General features: G+C 34.9%; 1 protein-coding gene across 1 annotated transcript in view; it reads left to right on the top strand.

Annotated features, from left to right (window-relative positions):
* Positions 1-22,027, top strand: part of PRMT3 (protein arginine methyltransferase 3) — a 132,538-nt gene that overhangs the window by 102,088 nt on the left and 8,423 nt on the right. Inside the window, exons 14-15 of the mRNA XM_061406206.1 lie at positions 10,387-10,437; positions 10,609-10,696. Coding sequence (XP_061262190.1) covers positions 10,387-10,437; positions 10,609-10,696 — 139 coding nt within the window. The remainder of the gene's footprint in view (positions 1-10,386; positions 10,438-10,608; positions 10,697-22,027) is intronic.

Below are 22,027 nucleotides of genomic sequence, written 5' to 3'. Positions count from 1 at the left end.
CACGCAGGAACATTTAATGAGTATGTTATAATCTCTGCGGAATTAGGGAAGGCTGCTCAGGGAAAGTAACATTTAAACTGAGACATAACAAGTGAAAAGAAGCTAGTTTAGATGATGACAGACCTTAGATAGGAAAAAAACCTAAAACAGTCCAGTGATGAATCTGCCTCCTATAACAGCAGACTGTGTAAAATGGAGTAACCCTTTTACTGAGACCAACTTCAAAATATTATGTGGGTATAGAAAACAGTGAAATCCTGATACATGCTGCAGAATGTATGAACCCTGAGATAATGAGTGAAAATGCTAAGTAAAAAAGGCCTGCTGTGAGAGGATTCCATTTATATGATGTTCCAGTTCTATGATTCCACTTATCTGAAATGTTCATAATAGGCAAATCTGAGAACGGAGGATAAAAGGAGCAGTATGGATACAAGGTTTCTTTGGGTTTGATAGAAATCTAAAATTAGATTGTGGTGATGGTTGTACAATTCAGAATATACTTTTTAAAAACTGAATTATACAGTTTACTTAAATGGGGAAATTTTTATGGTATGTGAATTGTATTTTAATCTAAAAAGGGAGAAGACTTTCCCTAGAATATCCCTAGATACATTCTACTAAAACCAAAGAGAACATCTTAGAAGCCTCAGTGGGGTTGTAAGAAGAACATTGAAATTATCTTCAAAAGAACAATAAATAGATGATTTCTCCGCAGGAACAATAGAATTGGAAAGACAAAAGGTAATTCAGTGATGACATCCTCACTGTGCTGAAAGAAAATAACTGCCAACCCTGAATTTTACCCAACTGAAATAACTTTGCCAACAAAGGTCCGTCTAGTCAAAGCTGTGATGTTTCCAGTAGTCATGTGTGAATGTGAGAGTTGGACTGTAAAGAAAGCTGAACGCCAAGAGTGATACTTTTGAACTGTGGTGTTGGAGAAGACTCTTGAGTCCCTTGGACTGCAAGGAGATCAACTGATCAGTCCTAAAGGAAATCAGTCCTGAATATTCATTGGAAGGACTGGTGCTGAAGCTCCAATACTTTGGCCGCCTGATGCAAAGAACGGACTCATTGGAAAAGACCCTGCTGCTGGGAAAGATTGACGGCAGGAGGAGAAGGGAACGACAGAGGAGGAGATGGTTGGATGGCATCACTGACTGGATGACATGAGTTTGAGTAAGCTCTGGGAGTTGGTGATGGTCAGGGAAGCCTGGCATGCTGCAGTCCATGGGGTCACAAAGAGTCAGACACGACTGAGTGAACTGAACTGAACTGAAAGTAACATTTAAGAATGAAGCTGAGAGCTTCCCTGGTGGAACAGTGGATTGGAACCCACCTGCCAGTGCAGGAGACATGGGTTCTATCCCTGGTCTGGGAAGATCCCACGTGCCACGGAGCAGCTGAGCCCATGTGCCACAGCTACTGAGCCTGCACCCCTAGAGCCTGTGCTTCGCAACAAGGGAAGCCACCTCAGTGAGAAGCCTGTGCACTGCAACAAAGAGTAGCCCCACTCACGGTAGCTGGAGAAAGCTCGCACGCAGCAGTGAAACCCAGCACGGCCAAAAACAAACCTGAAAAATGAAGAACGAAACTGAAATAGATACTTAAGGTGAACAACAACAAAAAAGAATTTGCCCCAGGAAACTGATTAATGAAGGGAATAAAAGCAAACAAAAAGTGATCCTAGATGGAAGTCCAGAAATACAGGAAGCAGTGAAAGTGAACAAAAGTGGTGTATGTGCATGTAGCAGTAGCTCCACTCCTAGGTATGTACCCAACAGCACTGAGTGCTTAAGTTCATCAAAGTACCTTCATAAAAGAATGTTCATAAAAACGGCACCTAGTACTTGTCAACAGGAGACTGGATAAATAAATTGTATAGTCACATATGTCTTAGAGCCATATAACTATTTAGGTAATATGCAATCGTATAAGTGAATGTCAAAAACAATAATAAAATTAGCTAGGCACAAAAGACTATGATATTGGTGAAGCATGTAATAGGGAAAATGAATCTGCGCTTAGAAATTGGAGAGAGAAGTCTTGGCAAGGACGTAGAGAAAAGGGAACTCTGTACACTTTTAGTGGAAATGTAAATTGGTACAACCACTTATAGGAACAGTACAGAGGTTCCTCAGAAAATTAAAAATAGAAACACCATATAACCCAGCAATCCTGCTTCTGGGTGTATATCCAGAGGAAGTGAAAACAGGGTCTTGATTATTCACAATAGTCGAGATACAGAAACATCCAAAGTGTGTACAATGGACTAGATAAAGAAGATACGAGATTATATATACACACACACATGCAGTGGAGTATTATTCCACTGTAAAAAGAAGGAAATCTTGCCATTTACCACAGCATGGATGGATCTTGAGGGTATTAGGCTAAGTGAAAGAAGTCAGAAGGAAACAAATAACTCTTATACATAGAACCTAAATAAAAAGGCCAGACTCAGAAACAGAACAGAATGTTGGTTACCAGTGGGTTGGGAACTGGGAAAAAGGGGGAAATGTTGGTTAAGAGTACAGACTTCTAGTTAGAAGTTGAGGAAGTTCTGGGGATCCATTGTACATCAAGGTTGTTATACCATAGTTAATGATGCTATATTATATAGTTGAAGATTACTAAAAGTAGATTTTAAATGCTCTCACTGCAAAAAAAAAAAAAGTAATAATCATGTGGCATGATGGAGATTTAGTTAATGCTCTGGTGGTAGTCGTTTTGCAGTATGTAAGTGTATCAAATCAACACATGGCACACCTTACATTATATATTGTTAGGTTGGTTACATCATTGACTATAAATTAATAGTATCTTGTGTTTCTAGCTAGGAAGAAGTGTTGAGTAAGGCCATATAAGCTATTGATTTATGAAATGTCAGAATTCAAGTACCTATGTTTTAGTCTCTGAAGCAGTGATCCCTTCTGCTCTCTAAAACTGCCTTTTTAGGTAATTTTGTAGGTAAACTACAAGGGAGCAATCTTAGTAAATTTTAAAGGAATTTCAGTTGTACTTTGGGAATATTTTAGTAGATCAAAAATGATTTATGTTGAGTTTCTTTTAGTAAAAGTACCTTTTAAAAATATTCTTAGACCTATTGTCTGTTTTGATGCTTTCCATATTGCTTGATCCATTTCTAAACGATACTCAGTTTGGTGATACCCTTGAGAAGTATATGGCACTTAATGTGTATTGTTCCCTAGAGGAATCATGAAAGAAAGAAAAGATGCAAATTTCCTCCTGGGATAAAATAGAAAATTAATTGAAGAGGGAAGAGTCTATAATTTAAGCTATAGTTAATATTGGGAGAATAATGTAACATGTAATTTTCATTTTCTTGGTTCATTTTCTTGGTTATGTCTTCTTAAATACCAGTCATCACCAGCAGAGTTCATGCTCTCTATGCAGCAGCTTTTTATGGCCTGTATTTGTATTTTCATCTGATTGGTTTATAGACAATGATGTAAGTTAAAATGTATAATCTGTTTTATGCATTATCTTCTTACTCTTGCTTTACTTGCTTCAGACTCATCATCAGTTAGCTTTTGAATTCCATGTTAAGGTTTTGAAAGAAATACTCCAACAAAAAATGAATTGTATTTTTGTTATAGTGATTCTGCTGCATGGATTACAAGCACTCTATCTCCATGCTTGGATAAACTCCATCAAAAGCACATTATCCTCCTATTTCTGTGGCCAGCTGCCTAATTGTATCTGCTGTAACCACACGCTGCTGGAACATGATACCAATGAAGAACAGAAATGATAAATTACTCCCTGCAGGTGATAGTGATAATGATAATTTTTAATTTCCTTCTTCCTCATAAGGTCTAGTCTGATCTCACTTCATTGGCTGCCATCCTGTTATATACACACATGATATGTCCTCTTTAAAGAAATACTCATCACACTAAAATACATGAGAAAGCAATTCATTTTTATTCCATGTCATTGTTCTTCAAATGAGCATGTATCATACTACTTTGTATGTATGGGATGAAAAAACAAAATGTAGCTTAAAACAGATTTTTTAAATGGTTCAATGTAGACATGAAATGATTTGTGAAATCCACAAAGCAGAAACAAATAGCTCATTCTGAAACTCTCTTGTAATACTTCAGAATATTTAAGATGCCCAAAAAAGCTACATGTCTGTATTATTTTCCTATGTACTTCAGAGTAATTATGGAATATTCTCACCAAATTATAAGCATGATCAAACTATCCCAGAAATTTACTGTATGCATATATTTTCCTTTCATTCTGTTTATGTTGTTATCACTGTTGTTCTTAATTACTATTAACTTTCTCTCAGTCTTAGTGACTTTATACCTGTATTTTTCTGCCTGTGGTATAAGGCAGCGAATTTTATTTATTTCATTGTGACCTTGCCTTTGCAAACTAACCTAGCTCCTATAGATACTTAATTTAAATGCTTATTTCTCTCCTTAGCATTCCCCTTGCCCCTAATTAGAGATATATATGGAACAAAAGGGAAATTCATTCTGTGGCCAGGTCTTCCAATCTATCTGATCTTTTTTAAGCACATGTCAAGTTGTGCTCCAGTTATTTATTGCCATTGCCTGTTTGGCATCATTTTCAATTTCCTGTGCTGATTGTTTATTCTTGTATTTGAATGACTTCCACAGAGAGAGTGTGAGTTCATTGAAATTAACATTTAAAACACCTAGAGATATCGTGTCAAAGTGGTGGTAACAAGGAGGTTAAACTGTAATTGAAAAACAGTTGAATGTTTATATTCTGCAGCGAAATGAATAGTTTTGTCCCCAAATCAGCTGACATATTTGACTGTTTATAACATCCTTGCAGAAATAAAAACAGCAATCATAGTTCAACTAGTTTATATGATGTTTCAAGTTTAAGGATTTTTTTCCTCTTTTTTCCTCATCTCTATTTTAATTATCAAGGATCACATATATTTAAAAAGAAAAAAAAGCTCTTTCCTTAAAGTGGCATTCTAGGCATTGCTTGTATTAGAGGGTAAATACCATTTAGTTCTCTGATGAGTACATTATGTGCATGTGATTTTAAATCCCAGGTGAATTTTTTCCTGACTTCTTAAGCTTCTGCTTAATGTTTGCTGTGGAACTGATCTTAACACTACCCTTAAACAAACATCATTAGGAAGGTAGATCTGCATGAAGAGTTGGAGATCCTATAATGTCCTTCACAGGGAACTATGATATAGATATGTCTTCTATTTTTCTTTCTTATTTTATTTATTTGTCTTTGGGTTTATAAACTATTTGTTTTTTGGTTATGCTAAACTACACAGTATTTCTTTCACTGTATTTTTGGGTTAGTTTCTTTTTTGAGAACTAAATTTCATAGAAAATTGTATTTAGGGATTGAAAGACAATTCTAAAATGCCTTTATATTCTCAGATCTTTTTTATTTTTTAACTTTTTGTAAACTTGTGTATCAGCCTCTTTTGTTCATTAAGACCTATACTCCATGATTATAGTTATGTAATGTTCTGTTATATTAACATTACCGGCCTGTTTTTGCCTTTTTTTTCACCAGAGTTAAATAGGCCATTTCTCTTCATATAGTTTATATATTTCAAACTCTGGTCGCATTTCTGATAACGTTGTAAGAGCTGCTTTTCAGCCCAAATTTGTTGTTTCCACAAAAGGTTTTATTAGGTCACTGAAGTTTTTCTTTCTTCACTTCCATTTTTGGTAACATAGAGTATACAACATATGTATAACTTAAAGAATAATTATAAAGTAACCCTCTCCCTCTAGAACTCTAGAAGTCTTCATAATGTTTTCATATATACACTGTGTGCTTGCTCTTTTTGCAGCCCGACAGACTCCTCTGTCCATGGAATTATCTAGACAAGAATAGTGGTGTGAAGTGCCATTTCCTACTCCAGGGGAATCTTTCCAGCACAGGGATTGAACCTGCATCTCCTGCACTGGCAGGCAGATTCTTTACCACTAAGCCACCTGGAAAGCCCATCCCCATATATACACTGCTATGTATAAAATAGGTAACTAATGAGAGCCTACTAGATAGCAGAGGGAACTCTGCTCAGTGCTCTGTGGAGACCTAAATGAGATGGAAATCCAAAAAGAGGGGATATATGTATACATGTAACTGTTTCAGTTTGCTGTATAGCAGAAACAAATATAACATTGTAAAGCAACTATTCTTCAATAAAAATTAATGCAAACCAATACAAATAAAATTTTTCATTTTTCAACGATTTTATAACAAAATATATATATACATATAGAGAGGGTTTCAATAATTTCTATTACTGTTGCTTTCCCATTTGCATCTTTTCGTCTCTATTTGCAATTTTAGGGACTTCCCTGGTGGCTCAGACGGTAAAGTGTCTGCCTACAGTGTGTGAGACCCGGGTTCAGTCCCTGGGTCAGGAAGATCCTCTGGAGAAGGCAATGGCAACCCACTCCAGTACTCTTGCCTGGAAAACCCCATGGGCGGAGGAGCCTGTCAGTCTATAATCCATAGGGTCACAAAGAGTCAGACACGACTCAGTGACTAAACTTTCACTTTTGCTACTCTCCTCATTGGAAAATGTGTGTGTGTGTGTGTGTTAGTCGTTCAGTCATATCCAACTCTTTGTGACCTGTGGACTGTAGCCCACCAGGCTCCTCTATCCATGGAATTCTCCAGGCAAGAATACTGAACTGGGTGGCCATTCCCTTCTCCACAGGATCTTCCTGACTCAGGGATCAAACCCAGGTCTCCTGCACTGCAAGCAGATTCTTTACCATCTCAGTCACCAGGGAAGCCCTGGAAAATGTTATTTTTCTAGAATTACTAGCTGGGGAAAACTTGTCATTCTTTTTATTTAAATTAGTTTAGTTCCTTTTACATGTTAGACACTTACCCTAGCCTTTGAGGTACAGAGAGGACTGATTTTTTTGAGAGTCACTAAGGGAAATAATCAGAGATAACAGCTGAATTGAATGCTTCTCCGTGCAATACTATGGATTATTTAGCTCAAGTCCTATTAAAAATAACTTATCACAGTTCTTCATATTTGTGAGAAATGGATAGATAAACATGAAGAATATCGATATTCCAAATCTATCTGTTACTTTCAATAGCTTGGTCAGATCTTTCCAGATAGTTATATATTCACATTTGTGTATCACAGAATAAGTGCCCCAAACAAATATATATTATTTTTTTCACTTAATAGTATACCACAACTCATTTTCCAAATCAGTAAATACTTACCTGTAGGTTTATTTTGATGGCCAAATAGTATTCTATTATTTGTAGATTTTATGATTTAGTAACTGATTACCTGTTGTTGAAAATTTGGGCTAAAATTGACATAGTTAAATCTTTGCAAGCATACTTAATAATTTCCTTAGAATAACTTTTTGGAAGTTTTGAATTACTGGGTCAACCAGTATTACATTGTAAAAAATCTTAATTGAGTGAATGAAAACAGAAAAGTTATACAAGTCATAAATAGTTTAATAAAATTACACAAAGTGATTTTTCCCTCATGTATATATACCCAGCGTTCAACTTAAGAAACAGAATACTACCAGAAACCCAGGAGCCCACCATGGAATCCCTTCCAGTTTCTATCCTTGTTGCAAGGATAACTCCTCTTCTGACTTGTAACACTATGAATTAGGTTTGCTATTTTTGGATTTCTGTATATAAACTGAGTCATATCACGTGTGCTATTTTGCATCTGATTTCTTTGTAATATGTATTAATTGTTTTCCCTAGAAAAGTTATTTCATTTTATTTTCCCAGCATGAATGCTTCTTTCTCCACTAGCTGTGAATACTGTCATTTAAAAAACACAGTCAAGGAAAATTGTATCTAGTTGTCTTAATTTACTTATTTTTTTCTAAGTAGGTGAAACAGTTTTTTTTAACATGTCTATTAATCATTTGTTTTTCTTTTGTAAATCTCTTGCTTTGTCTTTTGTTAGCTTCTTTTGATACATTGCTGTCTTACTAATTTGTAGTAGCTTAATATACAAAGAACAGTGACCCTTTGTTATATGTGTGGCAAATATTCTCCGATCTCTTGCTTATCTTTTAGTTTTGATTCTAAAATTTAAATTTTTCTTATATTAAGTTTCTGCCTTGTGTATGATGCTTAAGAGCCTTCTTTATTTGCAGACTTTATAGACATTATTTATTGTTTAGATTTCATTCTTCCTCCTACCCTCCAGCCCCTGCACTGATCTTTGTGCTTATGTGTGCTTACATTGAAAACCCCACCAGATGATGTTATAATTTTTGCCTTAAATAATCATAGGTATCAAATTCAGAGGGGATTATAGTTACCCAACTATTTATCATTTCTTTTGGTTTCTTATTTTTGATATTTCAGGTTTCCTCCCAATATTATTGCCTGTCAGCCTAAAGAACTTCCTTTAAAATGTCTTCTAAAAAGCCTGTTGGCAATGGATTCTGTAATTTTCCTTCACTTGGAAATATTTTTATCCTTCATTCTCTAAAGGATGTTTTTCCTGGATATAGAATTTTAAAAGTGTTTTTTTTTTTCCCCCTCCTGTTCCATCATATTTTTCTTTTCAGTCTGGACCTCCAGTCAGATGTTTGTTAATTCCATAGGTCCCCGAGTCTCTGGGAATTTTATTTCAATCTTTTCCCCTTGTTTTTAAAAATTGGTTCGTTTCTATTGGTTTCACTTCAAATTCAGACTTTTTTCCCTGTATCTTCTCCATTCTACAATTCATCCTAGGAAGTTTTTTGTTTCAGTTAATTGTGTTTTTCAGTTCTGAAATTCCCTTTAGGTTCTCTTTTTGTCATTTCTGTTTCTCCACTGAGAATCTCTCTTTTGATTCATTTCAGTGTGTCTCTGCTGTGGCTTTGCTGTTAACGCATACCAACATAATTATAGTTTCTGCTTTAAGTCTTTGTCTGATAGTCCAGCATCTGGGTCATCTCAGCACTGACATCTGTTGACTGTCTTTCCTCTTGACAGTTGGTTCCATTTTCCTGGACTTTGTATGCTGAGTAGTATTGGATTGTATCCTGGGTATTGTGGACTCTTCGCTGACTTATCGTCATCTGGACCTTATTGATGTTTGATGTTAACAGGCGATCAGTGCAGTTAAAGTCAGGACATAAATTCTGTCAGCAGTGTCTCAGCAGACAGTGGTTCAAACCTCATTTCTGCTCTCTAAGAGTGTGCTGTTCTTTCTGTTTTGGGGTTCTCTCCTGCAGGAACACAGTTTAGGAATTGGTCTGAGACCAATGTTTTTTTCTGTTTGACAAAATTATAAATAGTATTTTGATTCTCTTTTGGTATCTGAAGCATAATGAACCTCAAGGTTAAATACTGAATTTGGTTTGGGCCCAATCTGCATTAACCCTGTGGAATCAGTAAAACTCCACGTTTTTAACAAAAGCAGGAAAGTACACAAATCAGCTTTATATGACTTTTTGATAATCAGTTTCTAATTTTTAACACTATATGCTTTATTTAATGCCAGTTTTAAAATAGGTTGAGTCAAGCCTGTCCCACTAGTGAAAGAAAAAGGAATGATCATTTAAATTTTAAACAAAAAGAAATTAAAATTTATATTTGATTAACATATTAATTTCTTCTAGCAGCCTTTTATATAATTACAGTGAACCTTAGAGTTACATCAGATTTCTTCTTTGTGTGTATACCTAAAACATAAGTTTTATTGAATGATGTAATTTTTATTTTCAGAAACAAAATATGTAATATTTTAAAATTTCATTTATCTCATCATAAAAATAATCATACTACTTTACTTTAAAATTGGATGAATTAAATCAGAAGAAATGAAGTGAACTGGGTTTGTACAAAAGAGTATGTGTCAATTATTTATTTCTGTGTAGCAGACCACCCCAAAACTTAGTGTCTTGACGTCAAAATCATGTAGATTTATTTGTCTGTGTTTCTGTAGTCTGGATTGTTCTGCTGGTCTAGTTCAATCCTAGTTCTCCTGGTCTCTCCTGGGCTGTCTCACACTGCTGCGGCTGTATGGAGACTTGACTCACACGGCAGCGTCTCAGTGGGGGAGTCTGGATGGGTAAGGGGCCGGGTGAGCCTCGCTCCGTGTAGATTCTCACTTTTCAGTGGTCCAGCGCTGTCGTTTCTCTAAGTGAACACATATTGAGTATCTGATTAGCCTTGTTACCCATATTATCTTGTTTATATGGGGAAAAGCCAAGTTACATTATTTTTATTCATAACATCTTTTCTAGAGAAAATAGTGACCTGCCATTTATTTAAGAGTGTCTGATCTTTGAAATGGTTTCTTACTTGCCTTGACTTAAAAGACCATGAAATCAATTGTTACATGATTTGTTTAATAATTATTTATATTACTTCTTTTTAAAAAAACAGGCAATTGCTGGCTACTTCGATATATATTTTGAGAAGAATTGCCACAACAAGGTAGGTATTTCATAACTAGGCAAGTATTTTATCTTTGTGCCCCAAGGCATTTGATCATAAGCATTTTGCTTTTGTAAGTAGTTGGAGCTTGTATTTGATGTAGTAAATTAATGTACCGTGATATTAAAAATCTTGTACTTCATCAGACATTTTTGAACTCTACCGATGCAGGTTGTGTTTTCTACGGGCCCACTGAGCACCAAAACACACTGGAAGCAAACAGTATTTCTATTGGAAAAGCCATTTTCAGTTAAAGCAGGTAAGAAAGGGGGGTGGGTGTCTTATTCATTCTGAAATAAACAGTATTCATCCATTCTACAAACACTTTTTCTGTGCCCACTGTATTTGAAGCAATATAGCATACTAAGGTAAGTAGTTCTTAGAGTTTACCATGTACATAAAGTTTAGGTGGCATATCATTTCATTAAAGAAGTAAGTTAAAACTTTTATTTGAATCTAATGTCTGCCAGTTACAATGTATGTGCCATTATGTAGCTCTTATGTTGAGTACTACAGAGTAATTCAGAAAATTTTTCGTTAAGCATTAACTAGTATATACTAAGTTGAAACTATAACTAAAAGAAAATATTTTAATTTCCCAAGTGACTAAACAGAAATATTACCAATAGAAGTAAAGTGTAAATTAAAAGAGAATGTCATTCAGTAGTTATTATATTCAAAATATATTTGTTTAGAATGCTCTCCACTGGGTCCACCTCCTCAGATCTAGCCTAGTGTTTAAAGACGGATCCGATGCTGCATTGCTTTGTCTTACATCTCGTTGATTGTTCACTTACATGAGCACCTATAGTTCTTATATATCTACACATTTAACACCAAAAGTTAGAATTTTATTATGGACTTTTTTTTTTTTTAACTGCTTGTTACACGTATGTCTTGTCCCATCTTCACTGAAAGCATCTTGACTGTGGGAAAACTGAATGCACACCAAACTTCAGTGCAGAGATACTCAACATCAGATTATTTGTGTGTCTCTTAAAAGCAACATTGAGCAAAGATTTGCAGAAGGATTTCTAAAATATATGATTTTGATTTATATGAAGTTTTAAAAACATGTAAAACAACAGTCTATACACGCACATAGTAAATTAAGAAGCAACACTTATGATAACCACTGAATTCATTGACGTGGTCACCTCTAGAGAAGGATAGAAATAAGATTGCAGAAAGGGGCTTTAGTGCCGTATATCTGAACTATTTCTTTGAAAAACTGAAGGAACTGTGCAGAATGTCAAGATTTGACAAAACTGAGCAAGTGGTCGTTATATCATTCTCCATGTTTAAAATATTTCATAAAATTGTAATGTAGTTTTTATTTCACTGTTGAAGCGTAAAGGAATTTAGTAGATGCAAATTAACACCATTAGAGTAAAGCAGCACTGTGTTGTCATTCTTTCACTTTGAGGTTGTAATGCTATGGAAATAAAACTTTGATGGTGTCATTTTCTCTTTCTCTGGAAAGCTATAGCACAGCAAAACTGAAATGAAGCAAAGACATCTTCATTTATGTTTCTTTGCTTTTTTTTTAACTCTGATATTTGGACTAACTTTGGGAAAATTGAAAATACTGCTTTTTCCCCACTGTGACCATTTGTTGTCTTACTACTAGAATTCTAAAGGCTATACTAATTCTTTCATGTTTTAATCTTGAGAGAGATTTAAGATAGCCTTTGAATTTTCTCCTACCTAATTGCAACACAATATTATTTATACCTAGTGAAAATTTGAAATCCTAACTATTCTTTACACAGTAATCCTTTGAGTAATTGATTTCTCAGAATACTGTGAAGAAGATATATGATTCTAATGTTGCCCCGTGGCACCATCTACATTCTATATTTCTTTTATTGCCATTGTGTGTACTTACATAAGTCCAATAGGCTCTCCTAAAAGAGTATAACCTGAGGAAAGTTTGTGAAAACAAAATTTCAAAGAAAGAAAAAATAGTCATTCTCAGTTATAAGAATTTTTTTTAACTCTACTAATCATTAGCCTCTGATGGTATTACTGATAAATAGAAGCCAGAAGCTGTGGGGCAGAGTATTGGGATAGAAGCTAGTCAGAAAAAAGAGCTCTAGGGACATGTTGATAATTGTATTAAATATAAATGGTCCGTATATCTAGAAGATGAAATTTCATTCAGTGCTAAAAAGAAATGAACTATCAACCTGTGAAAAAACATGGAGGAATCTTAAACCCATATTGCTGAGTGAAAGAAGCCAACCACTTAGAGAAATAACACCAACTCTACACAGTCTCTTCCAGAAAAAAGAAAAGAACTGATTTTATGAGGGTAGTATTTCTTTGATATCAAAAATTAGACAAAGAGAGTACAATAAAATTAAACTACAAACCAGTGTCTCTCATGAATAAATCCTCAACAAAATAGTAGCAAATTGAATCCAATGATGTGTAGAAAATACACTGTGACCAAATGGGTTTTATTCCAAGAATTCAAGGCTGATTCAGTATTTTAAAATCATATAATGTAGTCCACCATGCTAGCAGTCTAAAGAAGAAAAGCTACATGATTGTATCAGTGGATGCAGAAAAAAAAAAAGTTTGACAAAACGTAATATCAATTCATGACAAATACAGCAAACTAGAAACAAAAGAGAGCTTCATCATCCTGACAGAAGGCATCCATACAGCCTATCGCTAGCATCATGCTGAATAAAGAAAGACTAAATTTGAGATAAGGCAATGGTGTCTACTTGCTCCACTCCTACACTGGTTTTTTTTTCTTAAAATTTATTTTATTTGGAGGATAACTACTGTACAGTATTGTGATGGTTTTTTCCGTGTATCAGTATGAATCGGCCATAGGTAGTACATGTGTTCCGTCCATCCTGAACCTCCTCCTGCCTCCCTCCCTACCCTATCCCTCTAGGTTGTCACGGAGCACCAGTTTTGGGTGCCCTGCTTCATGCATCAAACTCGCACTGGTTATCTGTTTTACATATGACAATGTATATGTTTGAATGGTATTCTCTCAAATCATCCCACCTTCTTTTCCCACTGAGTCCAAAAGTCTCTTCTTTTACATCTGGGTCTCCTTTGCTGCTGTTTATGTAGGATCATTGGTACCATCTTTCTAGATTCCATATATATGCATTAATATGCAGTATTTGTCCTTCTCTTTCTGACTTACTTCACTCTGTATAATAGGCTCTAGGTTCATCCACAGCATTCCTTTTTATAAAGGCTGAGTAATATTCCGTTGTGTATATATACCACAACTTCCTTATCCATTCATCTGCTGATGGACATTAGGTTGCTTCCATATCCTAGCTGTTGTAAATAGTGCTGCATTGAACGTTCAGGTACATGTGTCTTTTTCAGTTCTGGTTTCCTTAGAGTATATGCCCAGAAATGGGATTGCTGGGTCGTATGGTAGTTTTATTCCTAGTTTTTTAAGGAATCTTCCTAGTGTTCTCCGTAGTGGTTGTATCAGTTTGCATTCAACAGTGTAACAAGGTTCCCTTTTCTCCACACCCTCTCCAGCATTTATTTGTAGACTTTTTGATGATGGCCATTCTGACTGGTGTGAGATGATACCTCATTGTGGTTTTGATTTGCATTTATATAATAATAAGTGATGTTGAGCATCTTTTCATTTGTATATTAGCCTAAGCAAAAATTAGACAAAGATGGTACAAGAAAATGAAACTACAGACCAATGTCCCTCAGGAATAAATCCTCAACAAAATAGTAGCAAATTGAATCCAGTGATGTGTAACAAGAAAATACACTGTGACCACAGTGTGTATGTCTGCACTCCTGCACTCTTAAACTGGAACTCTTAGCCAGTGCGATAAGAAATGAAGAAGAATTAAAAAGCATTGGGAAGGAAGAAATAAAGCTGTTATTATTTATAGATAATGTATACATAGAAAATTCTAGGAAATCTACCAAAAAAAAAAAAAAATACAGAGCTAGTAAGTGAATTTAGCAAGAGAAATTAATGTGCTGATTCTAAAATTTATATACAAATGATCTAGACTATTGTAGCCAAACAATTTTAAGAACCATATTGTACTTCTTACACTATGTAAATTCTGAACTTAAAAATTATATTAACACAAGCAGTATAGTATTGGCATATAAAAGATGAATATATAGATTAATACACTGATAGAAAATCCAGAAATAGCCTCATTTTTGTATAGTCAATTAAGTTTTTTCAAAGGGCCAATATAAATTTAATTGGAAAAGGATAGTCTTCTCAGAAAATTGTGTTAGAACAACTGAATATTTATAAAGGAAAATAATGACTCTTCTTATCTGACACCAAATATATAAAAACTTACTTTAAATGGATAATAGACATAAACATAAAAGCTTAAAACTGTGAAATTTCTAGATAACATAAGAGAGCATCTTGATACTTGAGGTAGGTGAAAGTTTACAAAAGTGAAATATTAAGTAAAACTCACTGAACTGCAATTTTACATGTTATAGTTTTATTATATATAAACTACACCTTACTAAAGTTAAGGCGAGGGTGCGATGATTTGAGAGAAAAGCACTGAAACATGTATATTATCATATCTGAAATAGGTCGTCAGTCCAGGTTTGATGCATGATACAGGGTGCTCAGGGCTGGTGCACTGGGAAGACCCTGAGGGATGGGATGGGAAGGGAGGTGGGAGGGGGTTCGGAATGGGGAACGCATGTGCACCCATGGCTGATTCATGTCAATGTATGGCAAAAACCACTACAATATTGTAATTAGCCTCCATTAAAATTAATTAATTAATTTAAAATGTTTAAAAAAGCCCTCACTGGACCCTAAGTATATCCAGGATAAAATCCAGATTCTTTCCATGACCCTTTACAGTCTGACCGTTTTTCATCGTTTCCAGCCCTAACCTGTCAGAACCCCACAGAAGCCCATCATATGCTCCAGCTGTACTGCTCATTTTTTGGCTAGTTTTCCCATCTTTTCTTCCTCATTGCCTTTATCTGAGATACTTTTCTACCTAGGAAACTACTTTGACCTCTTTCACTTGATGAATTACACTTTTCGCTTTATAACCCAGCTTATTTCTGTACATCTTTCCTCATTGTCTTAAGGTAACTGTTCTGTTATTTTTTTTCTCCCAGATCAATTCATACGTATATCTGTGTTATAACATACCAGTGTGCTCTGATAAGGGGTTCTCATAGATGAGTTATTTGCCCCTCTCACTTCTTTTTTATCTGGTGCAGTATTTGGCATGTCATAAATACCCTCCTGAATGAATGAATAAGTACAGTAATATGCATTGTCATTGAAATATAACTTCCTTTCATCACCGTGGGTGACACATGCCAGGGGCAATTATCTAGTTGCTGTATTTGGTTGCCCCATTTTGTCAACTCTGATGTTCTCTTAAATTGTGGCATGGCTGAGGAGAGTATTGTTGAGTCGAAAAATAGCTTGAGTCAAAAATTACTTTTTGACTTAATATGGTGTACAATTTTTAGATAAATAAAGCCAAGTGTCTAATCATGACAATTTGCTGTTGTGCATAAAGTTTATTTTACTGTCCAAACAGTAATGTGACAAGATTTTTTTAACAAAATATTGTGAACATGCCTATACAGTTATTCCACCCAGCTTGTGTGTGTGTGTGTATGTGTACATGTTAATATTTTGAATAATGTTAAGTCTTTTTTTGGTAATGGTAAATCTACCATTGGACTTCCCTGGCAGCTCAGTGGTAAAGAATCCACCTGACAATGCAGAAGACATGGGTTTGATCCTTGTGTTGGGAAGATCCCTTGGAAAAGGAAATGGCAACCCACTCCAGTATTCTTGCCTGGGAAATCCCATGGACATTGGAGCCTGGCAGGCTGTAGTCTGTGGGGTCACAAAGAGTTGAACACAACTTATCTACTAAACAACAACAAAATCTATCATTGAGGGCAGACAGGATATTTGGAAAGCAAAGAAAAAGACAGTGTGAATAGGAAATTTCTCAGAATAGGAATTTTACACTTGACCAAAAGCACAAGGTAACTATAAGATGATGAACCTAACGTGTTTTTGCTTTGGTTTGGGATTTTGTTTGTTGTTGTTATTTTCACAACATAGTTCTAACAGTAGTTTCCAAAGAAATATTCTACAACATTTGAGCATTTCCAGCATTGTGGGAGTTAGAGACTAGCCTCCCAGATTGAATACTTTTAAAGGATTTAAAGGTCAATTTTAAAGTTTAAATTCAGAGTGTTTTTTCCCCCTTTTCCTTTAAAAAATAATGTACAATTTTATTGTGCAAACTTATGTGACAGTATTTATTTTAAAGATCCAGATTTTTTTTTCTTGTGGTTTGGCTTTGAAAAATATTATTAAAATCATACTCTTTAGATCTCTTTATATGTTATTCAGTTCAGTTCAGTCACTTACATGTTATTAGTAAGCTTTTATGTGATGGAGCATCCTTTTCTTTTCTTTTTTTTTTCTTTTCATTTTTTTAACTCTAAGCTTTGGTAGTGATAATACTGATTTTTATTTATCTCCCTTGTGGGGAATGAAATTTTATTGCTCTGGAAGAAACTAATTTGAAAAAACCACTAGGACCAAATTGAAATGAAATCAATTTTGTTCTTGATTGAACTGCAGTGCTGCTTTGTGATATACTAATAGCCGTCTGCTGATGATAAAAACAAGGTGATACAGCTCAGCTGCATAGAGACTGTCCTTTGCAGCTCTCACCAGTTTACACACTTAACAACATCAGTCATTTTATATCTATTTGACACTGATTAATTACTCCTATCTCTACTGCATTAGAGCTGTTACCTTGGCACTTTTGCCAGGCTTGAACAATTGAAGTGGGTGCAGCAGTGTGAACTGTGTATTTATTACTGTGACCCTTCATGCTGTATAATTAAGTATTGTTTTACATCTCCATTTTGAAATTAAGCTTACAAAATAACTATTACAGCAAGAGTTATTTTGCTTGTATTTTGTTTTAAAACATGAAAATTATAATATCAGCTTATAAGACAGTGTTAAGACTTTTTAATTACTCAAATATTTTATTTAATATCGATGCTGAAAATTTTTTCTTCTGTGAAAATTTAACAAAATTATCTGGTATTCATGCATCTTGAGCTGTATTTTAAGTTAAGGGATACATAAACCTCTTAAATACATTCTTCTTTTTAAACATATTTTTTAAACTTGAAATGCAGTATTTGATAACCTGCTTTATAGGCACCAGAGAACATTTCCATTTTGACCCTACACTAAGGATTGAATAGGACATTTATAAACAAGTGAACTTAACATTTTTAACATGTCTAAAGCCGCTTAAAGAGCAACTACCCTTAGGGCACATCAACAAGAAAATCACTGAGTTAAATAAAATGCTCAAAGAATCTTTTTAGATGGTGGTTAAACATTTGAAATAATAGCATCACTACTGATAATCACCAAAATGCAAATCAGAGCAGTCAGATACTGGTTGTTGTTTGTTACTGGTTTCTTTCATTCTTTTTCTGTTGTGGTTGGATTCTAACAGCCAAATTTTGGTAAAGATGGCTGGAATGTAAAAATTGAACACATTTTATGCCTTTTTAAAGTATCTTGGCTTTATAGAATTTGTTTCATTTTTGTATAAACAAATCATCAGCCTTTTCCTTTTGGTTTCTAACTTTTTTTCCATACAAAGAAATACTGTGTTACTATATTTATACATTTCTTTTGACTCCTTTCTTTCCTCAGTGATGTAAAATGCCCCAATTAAAATGTACTGAATCTCTATAATGAATCTTTATTCCATTTATCTATGAATTTATTCCTAAGCCATCACAATTTTAAAAACACTTTATTCTATATTTACATACAGTAAAGATTTACGCATTTTATTTATACAGTTTAATAAATTTTGGCAAATGTATGTTCCACTCTATTCAGTTCAGTTCAGTTCAGTCGCTCAGTTGTGTCTGACATTTTGTGACCCCATGAACTGCAGCACGCCAGGCCTCCCTGTCCATCACCAACTCCCAGAGTTCACCGAAACCCATGTCCATTGTGTCAGTGATGCCATCCAGCCATCTCATCCTCTGTCATCCCCTTCTCCTCCTGCCCTCAATCTTTCCCAGCATCAGAGTCTTTTCAAATGAATCAGCTCTCCTCATCAGGTGGCCAAAGTATTGAAGTTTCAGCTTCAACATCAGTCCCTACAATGAACACCCAGGACTGATTTCCTTTAGGATGGACTGGTTGGATCTCCTTGCAGTCCAAGGGACTCTCAAGAGTCTTCTCCAACACCACACTTCAAAAGCATCAATTCTTCAGCGCTCAGCTTTTTTATTGTCTAACTCTCACATCCATACTTAACTACTGGAAAAACCATAGCCTTGACTAGATGGAACTTTGTTGGCAAAGTAATGTCTCTGCTTTTTAATATGCTGTCTAGGTTGGTCATAACTTTCCTTCCAAGGAGCAAGCATCTTTTAATTTCATGGCTGCAGTCACCATTTGCAGTGATTTTGGAGCCCAAAAAATAGTCAGCTATAGTTTCCACTGTTTCCCCATCTATTTCCCATGAAGTGATGGGACCAGATGCCATGATCTTCGTTTTCTGAATGTTGAGCTTTAAGCCAACTTTTTCACTCTTTCACTTCCATCAAGAGGCTCTTTAGTTCTTCTTCACTTTCTGCCATAAGGGTGGTATCATCTGTATATCTGAGGTTATTGATATTTCTCCTGGCAATCTTGATTCCAACTTGTGTTTCTTCCAGCCTGGCGTTTCTCATGATGTACTCTGCAAAAAAGTTAAATAAGCAAGGTGACAATATACAGCCTTGGCGTACTCCTTTTCCTATTTGGAACCAGTCTGTTGTTCCATGTCCAGTTCTAACTGTTGCTTCCTGACCTGTATACAGGTTTCTCAAGAGGCAGGTCAGGTGGTCTGGTATTCCCATGTCTTTGAAGATATAGAATATTTACTTCACCCTAAAAAGTTTCCTTGTTGATCCCTTGTGCAGTCAGTCATCCCCATCTTCAGTTTTCAGACTGGACAACCATTGATCTGCTTTCTGTCACTACGTATTATATTACTATTAATAATAGTAAGGCATTAGTATTCTTCTAGAATTTTATATCAAAATTACTATATAGAACATACTCCAGCTTTGCTTTTAGCATATTTTAAAGTGCATCTGTGAATCAGTAATTTGTTCCTTTTTATTGCCAGGTAGTGTTCCTTTGTATGGACTTACTGTAATGTACATAGGCTTTCACTTGCTGATAGACTTTTAGATTATTTTCAGTCAGGCACCATTATGGATAAAATTAATATGAACATTTTTGTAAAAGTCTTTGTGTGGACATATGTTTTCATTTCTCCTAGGCAGATACGTAGGAGTGGAATTATTAGGTCTTACGATAAATAAATACTTCATAAGAAGCTGGCAAACTTTTTCACAATGACTATACTATTCAAGGTTCCTACACTGTTGTGGGTTTGTTTGCTCCACATCTTTGTCAACACTTACATAAAAGGGCAGTCATTTTAATATGTTTTAATATGTCATTGTGTTATAAGTATATGTAGTGACAGCTGTGTTTTTAATTTGCATTTACCTCATGACTAATGATGTTGAGCATCTTTTCATATGTTCATTGGTCATTTGTATGTCTTCTTTGGTGAGGTTTCTTTTAAGATATTTTGCTCAATTTTGGTTGGGTTGTCATCTTACTGGGTTATAAGAATCTTAATAAGGTACAAGTTGTTTGTCCGATATACGCATTGCTGATATTTATGTCTCAATCCTAGTTTTTCCTTTCATTTTCTTAAGGCCTTTTGAACTTTGTGCTATTGTGGCCTAAGTTAAGAAATCTTTGCTACTTTAACATCACAGCTTTTCCTATACGGTTCTTCTAAAAGCTTTATATTTTTGCCTGTACATTTAGGATTATAAACTATTTCATGTTGATTTTAAAAGTAATATTCATCTTTTTCCAAATTTATATTAGGTTGTTTCATCATCATTTCTTGAAAAGACTTTTCTTTTCCCGTTTAATTACCTTGGCTCTTTTGTCAGAAATAAACTAACCATGTATGCATGTCTGTTTCTGAACTTTGTTTCCTTGATCTGTGTGTCTTTTCTTACGCCAGTAAGACACTGTAAGATGATATAAATCCTCCTGCTTTATTCTGTTCTCTCACTATTCTGGGCTCTTTAAATTTGCATATGCGTTTTAAAGTCAACTTAAATTCTGCCCAAATAAAACAGTCCTGCTGGGATTTTGATTGAGACCGTGTTGAATCTATAGATTACTTTGGGGAGAATTAACATCTTAAAACAGTATTGAGTGTCATCCACAAACAATATGTCTCATTTACTTAGATCATCTTTAGCAGTGTTTCATAATTTGATATAACTAAATGATGCGTATATGTTGTTACATTTATCTCAAGAATTATATGCTTTTTCAATGCTATTATAAATGCTATTTTTATTTCAGTTTCTAATTCTTCAGTGCTCATGTATAGAAATGCAGTTAATTTTTTATATGGATCTTATGTTCCGAGATTGCTAAACCTTCTGAGAGTTTTAGTAGCTGTTTTCCTTTTTTTTTTTTTTTGCATAGTGCTTAAGAATTTTTTATGTGTAAGACCATATGGTCTGCAAATAAAGACCATTTTACCATTTTTTCCCCCAATCTATATTTTTTTTCTTCCTCTGCATCTTAATGCCCTGACCAGGACATCCAATAGAATACTAATTAGAGGCAGTCAGAATGAAGATCCTTACTTCAGTCCCAGTCTTAGGAAGAAACCTTTCAGTTCTTTAGTTAATAATGATGTTATCTATAGTTTCTCATTGATTTTCTTTATCAGGTTAAAGAAGTTTCCTTCTATTCCTAGCTTGCTGAAAGTTGTTAGAAATTAACTTTGTCAGAGGCTTAGCAACCCACTCCAGTACTCTTGCCTGGCAAATCCCATGGACAGAGGAGCCTGGTAGGCTGCAGTCCATGGAGTCACTAGGAGTCAGACACGACTGAGCGACTTCACTTTCACTTTTCACTTTCCTGCATTGGAGAAGGAAATGGCATCCCACTCCAGTGTTCTTGCCTGGAGAATCCCAGGGATGGGGGAGCCTGGTGGGCTACTGTCTTTGGGGTCTCACAGAGTTGGACACGACTGAAGCGACTTAGCAGCAGCAGCAGCAGCAGAGGCTTTTTCTACATTTGTGTGACACAATCATGTTTTTTCTCTTTTGTTCAAAGAATTTTTGAATCTTTGTTCATGAGGGATATATATCTCTGTAGTTTTCTTCAAATAACTTTATCTAATTTTGGTATAAGAGTAATGCTGCCCTTAAAAGAGGAACTGAGGAGTATTCCTTCCTCTGTTTTTTATACATTTGTTATTATTTTTCCTTAACCGTTGGATAGAATTACCCCAGTGAAGACATTTGTGTCTCTCTTCTTTTCTAATATAAGCATTTAAAGTTAACGGTTTTTCATCTAAGCAGTGTTGTAGTTATAGGCCACCTATTTTTATATGTTGGTTTCATAATCATTCAAATCAAAATGTCATCTAACTTTCTTCTTGATCTTTATTTT

The sequence above is a fragment of the Bos javanicus genome, chromosome 29 (assembly GCF_032452875.1).
Source record: "Bos javanicus breed banteng chromosome 29, ARS-OSU_banteng_1.0, whole genome shotgun sequence".
Classification (NCBI taxonomy): domain Eukaryota; kingdom Metazoa; phylum Chordata; class Mammalia; order Artiodactyla; family Bovidae; genus Bos; species Bos javanicus.
The sequence above is the reverse complement of the archived record's forward strand: the minus strand, read 5'-3'. Positions and strand labels throughout refer to the sequence as shown.